Raw genomic sequence first — 20,920 nt, 5'->3', positions numbered from 1 at the left:
TACTGCTCCTGCAGCAAAGACAATGATACAGTTAAGCAGAGTTGAAACTATATTTAAAGATTGCTTTTCTTCCAGAACCCTTTGCCTAAGATTTTCTGTTGCATTATCTTTTCTTTCTTCTGCACCAACCATTCTTTGCTCCAGTCAGGAGAATCAGCAATAGAAAAGGCTGATTATCTTGAGTAAATGTGATCTCATCCGCAGATACTACCTACCACTGACATCCTAGCAAAGCTGTTAGCAGACACTGCCTTTTCCTTCGTGCCTGGAAAATCCATTCTCATGTGTCATGAAGGTCAGCAGTAACACTTCCTACGACCCATTTAATAATCACCTCAGCCCCGGAAAAGTGGAAAATCTCTTCTGATGGAGTGTACCTGTCGTATCCAACATCATGCTGAGTGTTAAAATACTTGATTAAATACATGATTTTAAAGTCAGTATTAAATATCGTTTCAAAGAATAATTGATCTTTTCGTAGCATTTTTGCTGTTGACTCGTGTTTTGAATTCTAATGTAAGTCTATCCGGAACCTTTTAGAAATGCACATTATAGACTGAGTGTTGGATGTATTTCCATCAGTGAGGAGCCTGAGGTAGGAAACGAAGTTCAAGCTCGGCTCAGGCTATGGATAGACACCTTGCTTCAAAAAAAATGTCTGGAGAAAAGCATCTTCTTTTCAAAGTTCATATTGTGTCCACAGTATAAAATATTTACTTATATGTTTACTATTAAATATACTTTATGAATAATTTATACCCTGCAGGGGAAAGAAGCATGTCTCTATTGGTAAGGTGCTTGCTGTATATGCATGAGGACATACATGTTATTCCCAGCACCCATGTAGAATGCCAGGCCTGTCAATATGTACCATAACCATTGTTTGCTCTCAGGGAATGGAAATGGAAAGATCCCTGCACTCGGGGAGTGCATTCAGCGATCACTCAGCTTATTGTCCTAACTATGAGCTCCAGGTTCCCTGAGAGGAACTGTCTTTAAAATGTTTCATGTGCAGTAATAGAGAAAGACAGCTGATATTTACCTCTGGTCTCCATATGCTTATTAATTGAGCAGGATACATACATACATACATACATACATACATACATACACACACACACACACACACACACACACACACACACACACTGTCTCCCATATAGGTGTATACACATATACATGTACACAAACATTCCATATATATAACTAAACATAGGAAATTTAAATTCCTGACTTGCCTTAAAGAAGTGCCTGACATTAATCATCATGTATTTTATGAGGTATATAAATGGACATTCTAACATCTCCAAGTAATGTGTTCTTTGGTAGGCATACACCATCCTGGGGAGGACTGACTGCAGGTGATTACTTTGAGAAAGGAGGAAAGTCACGTGTTAGAAAACATATGTGTTGCATTATGATTTCAATCCCATCCAGCCTATTCAGTCTTGTTTTACTGACTTGAACAAGGGTTGGCAAGCTAGCTGACAGGCCAGCTGTCTCTAATAGTTTCTCAGGAACACTGCCACGCTCACTGTTTTCCTGTTTTCTAGCCAGATTCATACTACTTTGGGAGATGTAGGTAGTTGTGACAGAACCCAAAATATCGACCCTCTCACTCTAAGAAAAATAATTGTTGGTTCGTAGCTTAGCATGAGGTGTAGATTTAAGAATTTCCTATGCAATTAAAAAGAATCTTCTCTGCCCCTACCTGTGAGAGCAGAGATTCGGAAGGCAGGGGTGGACAATGGGCAGCACAAGGACAAGCAGCTGAGAACCTAGCTTCCTGAACGTTGTGTTGACTGAAAGCAGGCAGGACAGGCCATGCTCAGGATGTTCTCCCCAGGAAAGGACAGTGCAGCTCCCCATCTGCCGGGGAAACCCAGTGCTAAGTCATCCAATATCCTGTCTGAGATAGAGAAGCCCTGCCACATTTGCCCAAGAGGAAACCACTGAAGACCATGAGAGCACAGGTCACAGGCCCTTAAAGCCCCTGAGGTCCCGGATATCAGCACTGCTGTTGCCATCCACACCTGTCTCCAGCACTGAAGCTCTCCGTGTCTCCAAGTATCAGACTAGGCCTCAACCTCTGCGAGGAGCCACTTCCTCCTCTCTGCCAAGTGCCCTGCCTCCGCTGCTTTTGTTCCTGACCATACTACAGTCAGCAAAACCTAAGGCTCCCGATGTTTCCTACTCTGCTAGGAATCAGCTGCAGAAGGTGGATCATTTCCCTTGAGATAAATTGACTGTCCTGATCTGTTAGGTGGGAAAAGTGGATACTAAAGGCCAAATGGGAACTTCATACCTTTTTAACCTTTAGGCCATGAGCCCAACATGAGATATCTACCATAAACCCATAAACCCATATCCCTATGCCCTGAGGAACCTTACCCACGTGGCCTCTTCCCAGTGGAATAGCCCACATTGCAAAACTGTGTTAAGCAACACTGCTGTTAAGTAAGATGGCCACATATACACCCAGGTAGAGTGAGCTCTAACTCCCAGCTCAGAGGCTGAAGAAAGGAGTTTAGCTTATTTTTCTTACTTTGTCCTATTCCTTTCTCTTTTTTGCGTTTTTGTTTGTTTGTTTGTTTCTTTTTTCCTCTGAGACATGCTTTCTCTGTGTAACAGACCTGGCTGTCGTAGAACTCTCTTCTTAGATCAAGTTAGCCTTGACTTCAGAGATTTGCCTACTTCTGCCTCCTGAGTGCTGGGATTAAAGGTGTGCACCTCCATGAGCAGTTTCTCCTGCTTCCTCTTTTCTCTTTCATCCGTTCCTTTCTTATGTTCCCTTCCCCCAGTGCTTTCCTCTTCCCATCTTCATCTTACTGTGTCACTGTCAGCATCTATGTACATGCTGTTTTGCTGGACACCAAGGTTAGTCAGGCGCTCCTGCACCAATCAATGACTTATCCTTTGAAGAAGCTGAAAGTCAGAGAGAATGGTTGTCTATGAAAATGCAAAGTGAGTGTTAACACAGTAGTAGCATTTTCCTTGGATGCAGAATGCAGGGAAGACTTTGTGGAGGAAAAATTTCCTTCATAGTTACCAGGAAAGGAGTTTTGAAAAATCAGATTTTTTCATATCATGTTATGTTTCCAAATATAGCCTTGGTGACTGCATGTGCCAGGCCATTAGCCCATTAATATTCTCAATTAATATTCTCATTCCTTTTTGGACTGTTCTTTGTCACTCATAAGTGATATGTGATAAGTTAAAATGTCAATATCAAAGGAGTCCTCTTAGTTCCACTGAGCCAGTCGTGGGAAAATTTGGCCATCTTTTAATACTAATAAGTCATCTGTATAGACTGGAAATACCAAGCATGTTGTTTAGATCCATGTCTAAAGTAGGCAGATAGGGTCAGGGGCTACACAAATCTCTGCCCTTCTGTCAGTCTAAAGATATTCTTCTTATATAAGCTGTCATCTATATCATGACATAATTCCTCTACATCTGTGAAGTGTCATCCCTAGAAATGCCTTCAGAATGCCCAGGTGCCATGGTAACAGGCACGAAGAATTGTAGCAGGAATGCCAGGTTACTTTTGACATGAGTCTTCATAGAAATAATCATATTGATTTAATAGAAATGTGTTGTATATGTTACACGAAGGGGATTATATTAAAAGGTAACTAAAGTTGGTTATAATTTATGTATGTAATTTTGTTTTTCTATTAATATTTTATATAAAATATAATTGAATTTAGGAGGTTGCTTTCTAACATTATTCTTTGTGAAATATAAAAGGAAATCTAATTCTCTTTTGAAGGTGATCTATCCTATGGGACAGATGCTCAGCTGCTTGGGTGCATCAGCTTTTATTTTTCATTTTTATTTATTATCAAAATCAATATGCTATTTGGAAATTGTCAATTTATTTCTAGCTATCTAAGGGACTACAATTTGGAGAGTAATACAAAGTGAGTCTCATTAGGAAGAGTGCTTGAACCAGATGGTACAAATGAGAGCCTTTAGCTGGAATGCCTGTTCTGTACAGTGAGGTGAGTTGGACATTCTCTTGGTCTGATCTCAGCTCTACAGAGATAATAGGAAAATTAGTGAAATATTCTTTATGTCCCATATAATTTACATATGGCAGAATATTGTCCAGTGAAAGGATTTTTAAAGATTCTCTGAAAGTGTATGAATTTATTTAACTAGAAAAAAAAGCAAAAGAAATGTCATGACAGATGGAACGAGTGAGAACGTTTGAGAAAGGAACTTTATAGGAAGCCATTAGAACAAGACCAGTCCACCATGTCTGTCTCCTTTCTAATTCTACCTCTTCTTGAATCAACCTGAGTGTTTTGTGTCCAGTCATGCAGTGCATAGTTCATGGATGAATAAAACACAGAAATTAGTGATCCTCATGCACTGTATGCAGTGCAGGTTATTGTTTTGAATTTGTTTACTGATTCGAGAATTGAACCCAGGGTCTCCAGCATGCTGGGTAAGCATCCTCCCATTGAGCCATGCCCACTGCTGTTGGCTCTGTGACAGCTGCTCCTTCTATAAGTAGGAGTACCCCTGTTGTGGCCTCAGTGTTCCTGCCTCAAGCACCCAGGCATGTCCCACCAGGCAGGGCACTCTGTGGACCACATCCTTGTCATTCACTTTCCTCTTTGTAGTCAGAGGAAGTTGTGTGACTTAAGGGTAAATTAGCCAAAACCGTCTCAGTCAGATTAGGCTTGACCGAAGGAATAATGTTTCTAGTTGAGTTAGGAGATACAAAATATTACAAGAGATGAGGTTGGCTTATTTTCTCATATACATCTTTACTAATTTTATCTGGAATGCACACATGAGGCATTCTGAATCATAATTCTTACTATAAAGGTGCTCTTGTTTTAAACCCTGGCACATCTGCTGAGAGCCAGGTCCATTGCCTACTGCTGGTATTTGCATGCCCATAAGTAAAAGAAAATAGAGTTTCATTTTCTCTTCCCATTAAGTGAAGGATGGTAGCTGTGTCCATTGCTGGCAAAGGTCTCCTTGAAAATTCTCCCCTTAACCCTTTGAGTTTTGAATAAAATCTCTTCAGAGCCAGAATACTAGTGAAGTCTTTGTATTGTAGCCTGGACTAATCTCCCAATTCTGGGGCTCCCTCTCATGCCACATGCAGTAAGAAGAGAGGTAAACCAGTGAATCAGACAACCAACTAAACAAGAAGAAACTGATAAATTTCCTCTGTTATGTGAAAAGCAGAATGTATCTGTAGGAACTAAAAATATGCATTTCCTTTAGTATGCATTCCTTACCTGTGAGAAACATCTATGTTTATTCTGTTAAAGCACTAAAAAAGTCCAGGGTCATTTATTCCTCCACAATTCAGGGAGTTAAGTGGGGCAGGGAAATTCTACTAAGTCATATAGGTGCTTTATGCAAAATAAATGATGACTTACGAAGACAAAGTTAAATGGGATTTTTAAAAATGAATTGAAAAAATAACAGAAAATGAACTAAAGTAACATTCAGTATCAACATTCTATATCTTCTAGTATAAAACCTAGAGTTCTTTTATAAAATACATTGATTGACTGACTGGTTGAATTGATTGATTGATTAATTGATTGATTGATTTTAAGAAAGGACAAACATACCATGGCAGTTCTCCCATACATGTTGTGGGGATGGAAATCAGACCCTCAGGCATGATGACACACATGTTTAACTACTAAGCCATCTACTGAACCAAAAGACTTGGGCTTCCTATGAGTATCTTACTCCTCCCTAGAAGCCTTGTATTTCTAGGAATGTATCATGAAGTGTTTGGAAAGTGGGTCTGAATGACTTGGCCATGTGTTTATTCTCTTCAGATAAGTCGAGTGTCCCCAGCTTGTCTGAGAGTAAAATGCGGATGCTAAGATCTAAACATCGTGAGAAGAGGAGGAGAGAAAGGTGTTTGTGTTACTTAATTTCTTTAACCAGCTGCCTTCATCAGTATCTATTTGTTTTAAACAATAAAACTTGCTGGTTTGAGTTGACCTTGTTCCTATTGGTTGTTGACCTCAGTCCATTCTGCTGAAACCAGGAGTATGACAGGACACCCCATTTATTATGAAAATAGTGCCAGTTTCCTTGTGTTTTGAATATCTTACTTTTCTCTCTGGCCTTCATAGCTGTAGTTTTAAAGTTCATAAATGAATGGATCAGTCTAGCTGGCTCACATGGAACTGTTTCTTTCAGCTTTTTGCCTGAATTCATCAATGGGGACTTTGATTCTATTAGGCCTGAAGTCAAAGAGTACTACACCAAGAAGGTAAAGCACACCCCCTTTTATATTCCAGCTTTTGCTCATGCCATTGCTCTGTCTGACTGTCATGGGAGGTGGGGGATGGGCTGAAAACCTCGTTTGTTTCTTTTCATAGTTTTTGTTGTGGAAATTTAATACATAATACATGTTTGATATATTCAAGATTAATAGTCATACAAACCTATTTTATATTTTTATAATTTATATGATGTAAAATAATATAATTTATCAAAATAGAAAATATATAATAAACCTTTTAAAATGATGAATGAAAACTGTATTGGTAAATTCTGTTACCATCAGATATGCATTAATCAGTACCCTAAACATACATGTTACATATGTATTTAATATGATTATAGTTTACCAAGGCATATCTAATGACTATTGCTATTTATACCCTCATTAGTTATAATACATTTTAACTAATATTTTATTCTTAATGAATGGGTTATATTAATATTTTACTTAACAAATTCCCAGTTAATGTATCTATATTGTCTCATTGTAAACTCTACTGAAATGTCTTTATAAATAGGGTTTTATAAATATGTATAATGGTATACTCCTTGCGTTTCAGAAGTTTTCTACAATATTTAGCTTTTTTAAATAAATACCAATTAGACCTTACTATGATAGCCAGGCTTTTTCACTAGTGTGCAAACCTGCCTCAAATTCTTGACAATCAAAAACTATATAAAAGATAGGGATGATGGAGGTACACAGTAGTGAATGACTGTAGTTATTCATTAAGAAGACAATACAGCACACCTAAAAGCTCTAGAACAAAAAGAAGCAAACACACCCAGGAGGAGTAGAAGGCAGGAAATAATCAAACTCAGAGCTGAAATCAACCAAGTAGAAACAAAAAGGACCATAGAAAGAATCAACAGAACCAAAAGTTGGTTCTTTGAGAAAATCAACAAGATAGATAAACCCTTACCCAGACTAACGAGAGGACACAGAGAGTGCGTCCAAATTAACAAAATCAGAAATGAAAAGGGAGACATAACAACAGATTCAGAGGAAATTCAAAAAATCATCAGATCTTACTATAAAAACCTATATTCAACAAAACTTGAAAATCTTCAGGAAATGGACAATTTCCTAGACAGATACCAGGTACCGAAGTTAAATCAGGAACAGATAAACCAGTTAAACAACCCCATAACTCCTAAGGAAATAGAAGCAGTCATTAAAGGTCTCCCAACCAAAAAGAGCCCAGGTCCAGACGGGTTTAGTGCAGAATTCTATCAAACCGTCATAGAAGACCTCATACCAATATTATCCAAACTATTCCACAAAATTGAAAGAGATGGATCACTACCGAATACCTTCTACGAAGCCACAATTACTCTTATACCTAAACCACACAAAGACACAACAAAGAAAGAGAACTTCAGACCAATTTCCCTTATGAATATCGACGCAAAAATACTCAACAAAATTCTGGCAAACCGAATCCAAGAGCACATCAAAACAATCATCCACCATGATCAAGTAGGCTTCATCCCAGGCATGCAGGGATGGTTTAATATACGGAAAACCATCAACGTGATCCATTATATAAACAAACTGAAAGAACAAAACCACATGATCATTTCATTAGACGCTGAGAAAGCATTTGACAAAATTCAACACCCCTTCATGATAAAAGTCCTGGAAAGAATAGGAATTCAAGGCCCATACCTGAACATAGCAAAAGCCATATACAGCAAACCAGTTGCTAACATTAAACTAAATGGAGAGAAACTTGAAGCAATCCCACTAAAATCAGGGACTAGACAAGGCTGCCCACTCTCTCCCTACTCATTCAATATAGTTCTTGAAGTTCTAGCCAGAGCAATCAGACAACAAAAGGAGGTCAAGGGGATACAGATCGGAAAAGAAGAAGTCAAAATATCACTATTTGCAGATGATATGATAGTATATTTAAGTGATCGCAAAAGTTCCACCAGAGAACTACTAAAGCTGATAAACAACTTCAGCAAAGTGGCTGGGTATAAAATTAACTCAAATAAATCAGTTGCCTTCCTCTATACAAAAGAGAAACAAGCCGAGAAAGAAATTAGGGAAACGACACCCTTCATAATAGACCCAAATAATATAAAGTACCTCGGTGTGACTTTAACCAAGCAAGTAAAAGATCTGTACAATAAGAACTTCAAGACACTGAAGAAGGAAATTGAAGAAGACCTCAGAAGATGGAAAGATCTCCCATGCTCATGGATTGGCAGGATTAATATAGTAAAAATGGCCATTTTGCCAGTATTACAGAGCAATAGTGATAAAAACTGCATGGTATTGGTACAGAGACAGACAGATAGACCAATGGAATAGAATTGAAGACCCAGAAATGAACCCACATACCTATGGTCACTTGATTTTTGACAAAGGAGCCAAAACCATCCAATGGAAAAAAGATAGCATTTTCAGCAAATGGTGCTGGTTCAACTGGAGGGCAACATGTAGAAGAATGCAGATCGATCCATGCTTATCACCCTGTACAAAGCTTAAGTCCAAGTGGATCAAGGACCTCCACATCAAACCAGACACACTCAAACTAATAGAAGAAAAACTAGGGAAGCATCTGGAACACATGGGCACTGGAAAAAATTTCCTGAACAAAACACTAATGGCTTACGCTCTAAGATCAAGAATCGACAAATTCTCATAAAACTGCAAAGCTTCTGTAAGGCAAAGGACACTGTGGTTAGGACAAAACGGCAACCAACAGATTGTGAAAAGGTCTTTACCAATCCTACAACAGATAGAGGCCTTATATCCAAAATATACAAAGAACTCAAGAAGTTAGACCGCAGGGAAACAAATAACCCTATTAAAAAATGGGGTTCAGAGCTAAACAAAGAATTCACAGCTGAGGAATGCCGAATGGCTGAGAAACACCTAAAGAAATGTTCAACATCTTTAGTCATAAGGGAAATGCAAATCAAAACAATCCTGAGATTTCACCTCACACCAGTGAAAATGGCTAAGATCAAAAACTCAGGGGACAGCAGATGCTGGAGAGGATGCGGAGAAAGAGGAACATTCCTCCATTGTTGGTGGGGTTGCAAACTGGTACAACCATTCTGGAAATCAGTCTGGAGGATCCTCAGAAAATTGGACATTGAACTGCATGAGGATCCAGCTATACCTCTCTTGGGCATATACCCAAAAGATGCCCCAACATATAAAAAAGACACGTGCTCCACTATGTTCATTGCAGCCTTATTTATAATAGCCAGAAGCTGGAAAGAACCCAGATGCCCTTCAACAGAGGAATGGATACAGAAAATGTGGTACATCTACACAATGGAATATTACTCAGCTATCAAAAACAAAGGCTTTCTGAGACACCGCCGGAACCTGAAAGAAACAGACTGGATAAACAGTTCTCTGCACCCAAATCCCGTGGGAGGGAGAGCTAAACCTTCAGAGAGGCAGACAAGCCTGGGAAACCAGAAGTGACTGCTCCCTGCACACACATCTCGGACGCCAGAGGAAAAAGCCAAGGACCATCTGGAACCCTGGTGCACTGAAGCTCCCGGAAGGGGCGGCACAGGTCTTCCTGGTTGCTGCCACTGCAGAGAGCCCGTGGGGAGCACCCAACGAGCGAACCTGAGCCTCGGGACCACAGGTAAGACCAAATTTTCTGCTGCAAGAAAGCTGCCTGGTGAGCTTGGGACACAGGAAAGCAGAATTTCTCTAGGACCGGGCACCTTCTGTGTTTACCGGAAGTCCCACACCCGCGGATCCCGGCCTGCAGCAGCTCTCTGCTCCCAGACCCGGTGAGAGAGAGACCCAACCGCCTGGTCAGGTGGGCACTCCTGAGGCTGCAGAGCGGAAGAGACCACCAAGTCTGCTCACCCCTGCCCACATCCCTGGCCCAAGAGGAAACTGTATAAGGCCTCTGGGCTCCCGTGGGGAAGGGCCCAGGAGCGGCAGGACCCCTGTGCCTGAGACACCTCCGGAACCTGAAAGAAACAGACCCGATAAACAGTTCTCTGCACCCAAATCCCGTGGGAGGGAGAGCTAAACCTTCAGAGAGGCAGACAAGCCTGGGAAACCAGAAGTGACTGCTCCCTGCACACACATCTCGGACGCCAGAGGAAAAAGCCAAAGACCATCTGGAACCCTAGTGCACTGAAGTTCCCGGAAGGGGCGGCACAGGTCTTCCTGGTTGCTGCCGCTGCAGAGAGCCCGTGGGCAGCACCCCACGAGCGAACCTGAGCCTCGGGACCACAGGTAAGACCAAATTTTCTGCTGCAAGAAAGCTGCCTGGTGAACTCAAGACACAGGCCCACAGGAACAGCTGAAGACCTGTAGAGAGGAAAAACTACACGCCCGAAAGCAGAACACTCTGTCCCCATAACTGACTGAAAGAGAGGAAAACAGGTCTACAGCACTCCTGACACACAGGCTTATAGGACAGTCTAGCCACTGTCAGAAATAGCAGAACAAAGTAACACTAGAGATAATCTGATGGCGAGAGGCAAGCGCAGGAACCCAAGCAACAGAAACCAAGACTACATGCCATCATCGGAGCCCAATTCTCCCACCAAAACAAACATGGAATATCCAAACACACCAGAAAAGCAAGATCTAGTTACAAAATCATATTTGATCATGATGCTGGAGGACTTCAAGAAAGACATGAACACACTTAGGGAAGCACAGGAAAACATTAATAAACAAGTAAAAGCCTACAGAGAGGAATCGCAAAAATCCCTGAAAGAATTCCAGGAAAACACAATCAAACAGTTGAAGGAATTAAAAATGGAAATAGAAGCAATCAAGAAAGAACACATGGAAACAACCCTGGATATAGAAAACCAAAAGAAGAGACAAGGAGCTGTAGATACAAGCCTCACCAACAGAATTCAAGAGATGGAAGAGAGAATCTCAGGAGCAGAAGATTCCATAGAAATCATTGACTCAACTGTCAAAGATAATGTAAAGCGGAAAAAGCTACTGGTCCAAAACATACAGGAAATCCAGGACTCAATGAGAAGATCAAACCTAAGGATAATAGGTATAGAAGAGAGTGAAGACTCCCAGCTCAAAGGACCAGTAAATATCTTCAACAAAATCATAGAAGAAAACTTCCCTTACCTAAAAAAAGAGATACCCATAGACATACAAGAAGCCTACAGAACTCCAAATAGATTGGACCAGAAAAGAAACACCGCCCGTCACATAATTGTCAAAACACCAAACGCACAAAATAAAGAAAGAATATTAAAAGCAGTAAGGGTAAAAGGTCAAGTAACATATAAAGGCAGACCTATCAGAATCACACCAGACTTCTCGCCAGAAACTATGAAGGCCAGAAGATCCTGGACTGATGTCATACAGACCCTAAGAGAACACAAATGCCAGCCCAGGTTACTGTATCCAGCAAAACTCTCAATTAACATTGATGGAGAAACCAAGATATTCCATGACAAAACCAAATTTACACAATATCTTTCTACAAATCCAGCACTACAAAGGATAATAAATGGTAAAGCCCAACATAAGGAGGCAAGCTATACCCTAGAAGAAGCAAGAAACTAATCGTCTTGGCAACAAAACAAAGAGAATGAAAGCACACAAACATAACCTCACATCCAAATATGAATATAAAGGGAAGCAATAATCACTATTCCTTAATATCTCTCAATATCAATGGCCTCAACTCCCCAATAAAAAGACATAGATTAACAAACTGGATACGCAATGAGGACCCTGCATTCTGCTGCCTACAGGAAACACACCTCAGAGACAAAGACAGACACTACCTCAGAGTGAAAGGCTGGAAAACAACTTTCCAAGCAAATGGTCAGAAGAAGCAAGCTGGAGTAGCGATTCTAATATCAAATAAAATCAATTTCCAACTAAAAGTCATCAAAAAAGATAAGGAAGGACACTTCATATTCATCAAAGGAAAAATCCACCAAGATGAAGTCTCAATCCTAAATATCTATGCCCCAAATACAAGGGCACCTACATACGTAAAAGAAACCTTACTAAAGCTCAAAACACACATTGCACCTCAAACAATAATAGTGGGAGACTTCAACACCCCACTCTCATCAATGGACAGATCATGGAAACAGAAATTAAACAGTGATGTCGACAGACTAAGAGAAGTCATGAGCCAAATGGACTTAACGGATATTTATAGAACATTCTATCCTAAAGCAAAAGGATATACCTTCTTCTCAGCTCCTCATGGTACTTTCTCGAAAATTGACCATATAATTGGTCAAAAAACTGGCCTCAACAGGTACAGAAAGATAGAGATAATCCCATGCATGCTATCGGACCACCACGGCCTAAAACTGGTCTTCAATAACAATAAGGGAAGAATGCCCACATATACGTGGAAATTGAACAATGCTCTACTCAGTGATAACCTGCTCAAGGAAGAAATAAAGAAAGAAATTAAAAACTTTTTAGAATTTAATGAAAATGAAGATACAACATACCCAAACTTATGGGACACAATGAAAGCTGTGCTAAGAGGAAAACTCATAGCGCTGAGTGCCTGCAGAAAGAAACAGGAAAGAGCATATGTCAGCAGCTTGACAGCACACCTAAAAGCTCTAGAACAAAAAGAAGCAAATACACCCAGGAGGAGTAGAAGGCAGGAAATAATCAAACTCAGAGCTGAAATCAACCAAGTAGAAACAAAAAGGACCATAGAAAGAATCAACAGAACCAAAAGTTGGTTCTTTGAGAAAATCAACAAGATAGATAAACCCTTACCCAGACTAACGAGAGGACACAGAGAGTGCGTCCAAATTAACAAAATTAGAAATGAAAAGGGAGACATAACTACAGATTCAGAGGAAATTCAAAAAATCATCAGATCTTACTATGAAAACCTATATTCAACAAAATTTGAAAATCTTCAGGAAATGGACAATTTCCTAGACAGATACCAGGTATCGAAGTTAAATCAGGAACAGATAAACCAGTTAAACAACCCCATAACTCCTAAGGAAATAGAAGCAGTCATTAAAGGTCTCCCAACCAAAAAGAGCCCAGGTCCAGACGGGTTTAGTGCAGAATTCTATCAAACCTTCATAGAAGACCTCATACCAATATTATCCAAACTATTCCACAAAATTGAAACAGATGGAGCCCTACCGAATTCCTTCTACGAAGCCACAATTACTCTTATACCTAAACCACACAAAGACACAACAAAGAAAGAGAACTTCAGACCAATTTCCCTTATGAATATCGACGCAAAACTACTCAATAAAATTCTGGCAAACCGAATTCAAGAGCACATCAAAACAATCATCCACCATGATCAAGTAGGCTTCATCCCAGGCATGCAGGGATGGTTTAATATACGGAAAACCATCAACGTGATCCATCATATAAACAAACTGAAAGAACAAAACCACATGATCATTTCATTAGATGCTGAGAAAGCATTTGACAAAATTCAACACCCCTTCATGATAAAAGTCCTGGAAAGAATAGGAATTCAAGGCCCATACCTAAACATAGTAAAAGCCATATACAGCAAACCAGTTGCTAACATTAAACTAAATGGAGAGAAATTCGAAGCAATCCCACTAAAATCAGGGACTAGACAAGGCTGCCCACTCTCTCCCTACTTATTCAATATAGTTCTTGAAGTTCTAGCCAGAGCAATCAGACAACAAAAGGAGATCAAGGGGATACAGCTCGGAAAAGAAGAAGTCAAAATATCACTATTTGCAGATGACATGATAGTATATTTAAGTGATCCCAAAAGTTCCACCAGAGAACTACTAAAGCTGATAAACAACTTCAGCAAAGTGGCTGGGTATAAAATTAACTCAAATAAATCAGTTGCCTTCCTCTATACAAAAGAGAAACAAGCCGAGAAAGAAATTAGGGAAACGACACCCTTCATAATAGACCCAAATAATATAAAGTACCTCGGTGTGACTTTAACCAAGCAAGTAAAAGATCTGTACAATAAGAACTTCAAGACACTGAGGAAAGAAATTGAAGGAGACCTCAGAAGATGGAAAGATCTCCCATGCTCATGGATTGGCAGGATTAATATAGTAAAAATGGCCATTTTACCAAAAGCAATCTACAGATTCAATGCAATCCCCATCAAAATTCCAATCCAATTTTTCAAAGAGTTAGACAGAACAATTTGCAAATTCATCTGGAATAACAAAAAACCCAGGATAGCTAAAGCTATCCTCAACAATAAAAGGACTTCAGGGGGAATCACTATCCCTGAACTCAAGCAGTATTACAGAGCAATAGTGATAAAAACTGCATGGTATTGGTACAGAGACAGACAGATAGACCAATGGAATAGAATTGAAGACCCAGAAATGAACCCACACACCTATGGTCACTTGATTTTTGACAAAGGAGCCAAAACCATCCAATGGAAAAAAGATAGCATTTTCAGCAAATGGTGCTGGTTCAACTGGAGGGCAACATGTAGAAGAATGCAGATCGATCCATGCTTATCACCCTGTACAAAGCTTAAGTCCAAGTGGATCAAGGACCTCCACATCAAACCAGACACACTCAAACTAATAGAAGAAAAACTAGGGAAGCATCTGGAACACATGGGCACTGGAAAAAATTTCCTGAACAAAACACCAATGGCTTATGCTCTAAGATCAAGAATCGACAAATGGGATCTCATAAAACTGCAAAGCTTCTGTAAGGCAAAGGACACGGTGGTTAGGACAAAACGGCAACCAACAGATTGGGAAAAGATCTTTACCAATCCTACAACAGATAGAGGCCTTATATCCAAAATATACAAAGAACTCAAGAAGTTAGACCGCAGGGAAACAAATAACCCTATTAAAAAATGGGGTTCAGAGCTAAACAAAGAATTCACAGCTGAGGAATGCCGAATGGCTGAGAAACACCTAAAGAAATGTTCAACATCTTTAGTCATAAGGGAAATGCAAATCAAAACAACCCTGAGATTTCACCTCACACCAGTGAGAATGGCTAAGATCAAAAACTCAGGTGACAGCAGATGCTGGCGAGGATGTGGAGAAAGAGGAACACTCCTCCATTGTTGGTGGAATTGCAGACTGGTAAAACCATTCTGGAAATCAGTCTGGAGGTTCCTCAGAAAATTGGACATTGAACTGCCTGAGGATCCAGCTATACCTCTCTTGGGCATATACCCAAAAGATGCCTCAACATATAAAAGAGACACGTGCTCCACTATGTTCATCGCAGCCTTATTTATAATAGCCAGAAAATGGAAAGAACCGAGATGCCCTTCAATAGAGGAATGGATACAGAAAATGTGGTACATCTACACAATGGAATATTACTCAGCTATCAAAAACAACGAGTCTATGAAATTCGTAGGCAAATGGTTGGAACTGGAAAATATCATCCTGAGTGAGCTAACCCAATCACAGAAAGACATACATAGTATGCACTCATTGATAAGTGGCTATTAGCCCAAATGCTTGAATTACCCTAGATCGCTAGAACAAACGAAACTCAAGACGGATGATCAAAATGTGAATGCTTCACTCCTTCTTTAAATGAGGAAAAAGAATACCCTTGGCAGGGAAGGGAGAGGCAAAGATTAAAACAGAGACTGAAGGAACACCCATTCAGAGCCTGCCCCACAGGTGGCCCATACATATACAGCCACCCAATTGGACAAGATGGATGAAGCAAAGAAGTGCAGACTGACAGGAGCCGGATGTAGATCGCTCCTGAGAGACACAGCCAGAATACAGCAAATACAGAGGCGAATGCCAGCAGCAAACCACTGAGCTGAGAATAGGTCCCCCGTTGAAGGAATCAGAGAAAGAACTGGAAGAGCTTGAAGGGGCTCGAGACCCCAAAAGTACAACAATGTCAAGCAACCAGAGCTTCCAGGGACTAAGCCACTACCTAAAGACTATATATGGACTGACCCTGGACTCTGACCCCATAGGTAGCAATGAATATCCTAGTAAGAGCACCAGTGGAAGGGGAAGCCCTGGGTCCTGCTAAGACTGAACCCCCAGTGAACTAGACTATGGGGGGAGGGCGGCAATGGGGGGAGGGTTGGGAGGGGAACACCCATAAGGAAGGGGAGGGGGGAGGGGGATTTGCCCGGAAACCGGGAAAGGGAATAACTCTTGAAATGTATATAAGAAATACTCAAGTTGATAAAAAACAAAACAAAAAAAAAAAAAAAAAAAAAAAAACAAAAAAAAAAAAAAAACAACGGCTTTATGAAATTCGTAGGCAAATGGTTGGAACTGGAAAACATCATCCTGAGTGAGCTAACCCAATCACAGAAAGACATACATGGTATGCACTCATTGATAAGTGGCTATTAGCCCAAATGCTTGAATTACCCTAGATGCCTAGAACAAATGAAACTCAAGACGGATGATCAAAACGTGAATGCTTCACTCCTTCTTTAAAAGGGGAACAAGAATACCCTTGGCAGGGAAGAGAGAGGCAAAGATTAAAACAGAGACTGAAGGAACACCCATTCAGAGCCTGCCCCACATGTGGCCCATACATATACAGCCACCCAATTAGACAAGATGGATGAAGCAAAGAAGTGCAGACTGACAGGAGCCGGATGTAGATCGCTCCTGAGAGACACAGCCAGAATACAGCAAATACAGAGGCGAATACCAGCAGCATACCACTGAACTGAGAATAGAACCCCCATTGAAGGAATCAGAGAAAGAACTGGAAGAGCTTGAAGGGGCTCGAGACCCCATATGTACAACAATGCCAAGCAACCAGAGCTTCCAGGGACTAAGCCACTAACTAAAGACTATACATGGACTGACCCTGGACTCTGACCTCATAGGTAGCCATGAATATCCTAGTAAGAGCACCAGTGGAAGGGGAAGCCCTGGGTCCTGCTAAGACTGAACCCCCAGTGAACTAGACTGTTGGGGGGAGGGCGGCAATGGGGGGAGGGTTGGGAGGGGAACACCCATAAGGAAGGGGAGGGGGGAGGAGGATGTTTGCCCGGATACCGGGAAAGGGAATAACACTCGAAATGTATATAAGAAATACTCAAGTTAATAAAAAAAAAAAGGAGACAATACAGAGATTTAAAGAAGTTGTAGTATTAGTAATTCTACCAACAGCGTCATTGTAATTTGGTACAGTCAAATCACACATATTTCTTTTTAAAGTAATTTCAGTGACTTTGATCATAAAGTAAATTCCTTTTAAGTCTGTGGGAGAGGTAACATACTATTTAAATTCACAGGAAAGATGGGATTAATACCTTCAGGCAAGAAATGGCTACTAAAATAGGGAGAGACAACTAGAGAGATGGGCTCAGTAGTTAAGAGCACTGTCTGCTTGCCCAGAGGAGCCAGTTTAATGTGTAGCACATGGCAGCTCACCGTGATCTACAACTCCAGTCCCAGGGTGCCCTTGTACAAGCAAACATTTGGATAAACATTCATACTCGTAAAATAAAAATAAATACTCCCCCCGAAAGATTAAAGAAACAAATCAGTCTTCTGGGACAAGGCCACTGATAGTATCATATCTGCCCCAGTTCCAGATCTCTCTCTCTCTCTCTCTCTCTCTCTCTCTCTCTCTCTCTCTCTCTCTCTCTGTGTGTGTGTGTGTGTGTGTGTGTTTGTGTGTGTGTGTGTGTGTGTGTGTGTTTGTGTGTGTGCATGCATATTTAAAGAAAGAAAAGGATAGAATAGGGGAAGACCCAGCTAGATGTAGGGGTGGTATGGAGTGGAAATTATGTAAAAACAGTACTCATGTAAAATTCTCAGACAACAGCAACAATTTAGGACAGAAATGCAAGAAGGAAGATAAGGGAAGGGAAAGAAAGGGAAAGGAAGTTAGTAATGGCATGAGTGAACCAAGACTGTTGTGAATGCAAATTCTGGGATTGGCTGGAATGCAGATTTGTGCAAGTCCCATCTGCCCACCAGCTGATCAGACCTTCTTTCAGCAATGAAGACCAGTCCCAAGTCAGTGTTTGATATTCATGCTCAATTACTTCAGCATTGGCATGTTCCTGTTCATTCCCCCACAGCCTCACTTCTCATTAACTCCATACCTCAGCCTCGTTGGAAAGGAGCTCCTGCCTTGCTTACAATGCAGAGTTGTGCTAATGCACAGGTATTAATCATATTTTCAGCAACAGAGCAAACAGAGGGAGAAGCAGGGAGCAGCATACTCAAAAGCAAGCTGAACCCATGGTCAGAACGGACTTACCTCCCTGTCTCTTTATGCTGATGGCTTGCCAAAATCAGAAATGTCAGGGAAATGAGGGAAGTAAACTCCCATGTAACTACTGTATGCTTTCAATCAGGGTTCAGAAATAATGGGAATTTCCCAGTTAATACTTGGGATGGATTCTTCTTGTATTACTTGCTTTGCTTGTTTTTAAACTTGAAAAGTCATATTGGTTTTTCGAGACAGGGCTTCTCTGTGTAGCCCTGACTGTCCTGGAACTCACTCTGTAGATCAGGCTTGCTCAAACCCACAGAGATCTGCCTGCCACAACTTATATCCTTTTAACATTTTGTCTAGCAAATTCGTTTCATTTCTAAGTTCTAGCCTACATAGTACAATCCAGCTTTTCTATGTGGGTGTTAAAGTCTCTTCTGTTGAACTCACCTGGCATGCTCCTAGAGGGAAGAGGTGATGTCCTTCATGCAGTTACTGTGCCCCGCAGAGTGCACCCTGAGTGTTTGGCTGTGAGTTTAATAATGATGATAATTACAAGTTAATGCAACATTACACACAATTTCTCTAAGCCATTATCTCCAACTTCAGCAGTCCTTAAGCTTCTGTTTTACATGAAAGGACATTATCTTCAGGTTTACATCCATCTGGCCCCAGGCTGGTCTGAGGTGTCAGTGATCTAAGACTTGGGCTCTAGGAAAGAAATGAAATTTACAGTGCTAACATATTGTTGTAATCACATAGTAACCATAGAGCCAGCATTGATCCGTGTGTCTGAGCTTTGCAAGAGTATACAAGCCTGTGCTTACTCTCTGTTTACCTTTCTTTCATGTAACTGAAATCTCTGTTTGCCTTAGTTCTTCCAACGTGGCTTCCTGCTTTTAATTGAATGACAGGTGTCTCTCAACAGAGCTCACATTGTTTAGCTTTAAGAGGATTTGTTGGTTTTGTTTGTTGGTTGGTTTTGATTTTTGTTTTATAGGCAACTCAGAGCTTCTCTGACTGGGGACAAAAGTCATCAGATTCAGTCTTTGTAATTTTCCTTCTATCATGAGCACATACATTTTGATTTTCTGCCAACTTTGGTAATAGTCTGTAGTTCTTCATTTGTTACAGGAGAAGAGATTCACCTGATACTTAGATGACTGAAAAGTTAGTTGTACTTTCCAGCTAGTGTCTGAAGATGTTGTAGAATAGCAGGTTTTTTTTTATGTAAATAGTGGTAAGTAGGATGAGAGGTAAAAAGATTTTGCAAATGTAATTGCATAGAGTTCAGTGGCCTCAGTAAAATGGCCCCCTTTGTGTGACAACTTGAAGATTAATTCGTTTTCATGCTTTCTGTAAAAGAATTCTTTTGAAACTTTGATCAAATTGCTGTCACTGTTTCTCAACAACACTTCCTTGGCTGTTGCTTTCACAACTACTTAGAATCTCTGGGAATGGGTTTCTCACAGCTTCACCAGCAAGGTGATGAATCTGGTGTGTGATTTCATCTTCACAGTTCCGTCATGCGCCCTCCTCAGTGCCTCAGTTCAGGGACAGCAGGGGACAAGGTGCAAAGACTGGGCCAAAGTCAGAATGACTAACACCTAGGCATCTGATAAATTGCTCAATTACCATAATAGGATTAAGCTAGTATAAATCACTGAATTTGGGTGAGTGGTAGCAGAAAGTTAGAAAGGACACTGGTGACCAAATATATGTATTTTTATGCTGTAAAGAGTGTTTAGACTTTGGGAAAGTTCTGAACTGCAAAGAACATCCTCTAGATAGAATAGTAACACCACTAGTTAGTAGTCAAACATGGGACTCAAAACCTGGCCTCGAACTTTGTTGTTTAGATAAGAACATTGCAAAGTTGGATCATGCTACTGCCTAAGGTCCCTAAGGACGGTGTAGAGCTACAGTTATAAAGGCAAAGCACAACTGAGGAACTGTGGTTCCTCTGCTCCATTCAGCTGTGTAAAGCTGAGTGAGGGCAGCAGAAAGGCTCTGCTGTGGATCACTTGTTTTCTACTCTGGATGCCAAGGTCACAGGCCACCAGGTAGCTGCAGAAATAGAACTAGAGACCAAGATTGACACCTAGGCTCTTGTTTCTTCTGCCTTCCATTGTATCCTGACATTTTCTGAGTTGACAAATGTAACGAATGTGAGCAAATCGCATGAATTATTTAGGAATGACTTATTAAACAAATGTGTCCTGATTAAATCTTCTTATTGTCATATAATATTGTTGAAGCCATATACTAAGTGTTAAAGCCTGTCTTCAACAAAGAAGATCAAAATTATTAAAACCAATTTTCCTTTCTACAGATGTTCATGTGCATAGTGAAGCAAGAAATGGTTCCTTGTGTTAGCCCAAATCGCAGTCAGCCATCTTACTGTGTTTGTTACAGTTAAAAATGATATTTGGGCTTATGTAGAACTTTCTCAGTGAAAATCATTAGAAACTGACCTCTAGGCGACATGTGAATAGAATATCTTATTGT

At 40.5% G+C, this 20,920-nt stretch overlaps 1 protein-coding gene across 4 annotated transcripts in view; it reads left to right on the top strand.

Annotated features, from left to right (window-relative positions):
* Tpk1 (thiamin pyrophosphokinase 1) overlaps window positions 1–20,920 on the top strand; it is a 387,559-nt gene that overhangs the window by 166,750 nt on the left and 199,889 nt on the right. For all 4 annotated transcript variants that reach the window (NM_001134994.1, XM_063286677.1, XM_039108343.2 and 1 more), the window contains one exon: window positions 6,190–6,262. In NM_001134994.1, the coding sequence (NP_001128466.1) occupies window positions 6,190–6,262 (73 nt within the window). The remainder of the gene's footprint in view (window positions 1–6,189; window positions 6,263–20,920) is intronic.

Source organism: Rattus norvegicus, chromosome 4, assembly GCF_036323735.1.
Source record: "Rattus norvegicus strain BN/NHsdMcwi chromosome 4, GRCr8, whole genome shotgun sequence".
Classification (NCBI taxonomy): Eukaryota; Metazoa; Chordata; class Mammalia; order Rodentia; family Muridae; genus Rattus; species Rattus norvegicus.
Note: the sequence above shows the minus strand (reverse complement) of the source record. Positions and strands in the feature narration are given on the sequence as shown.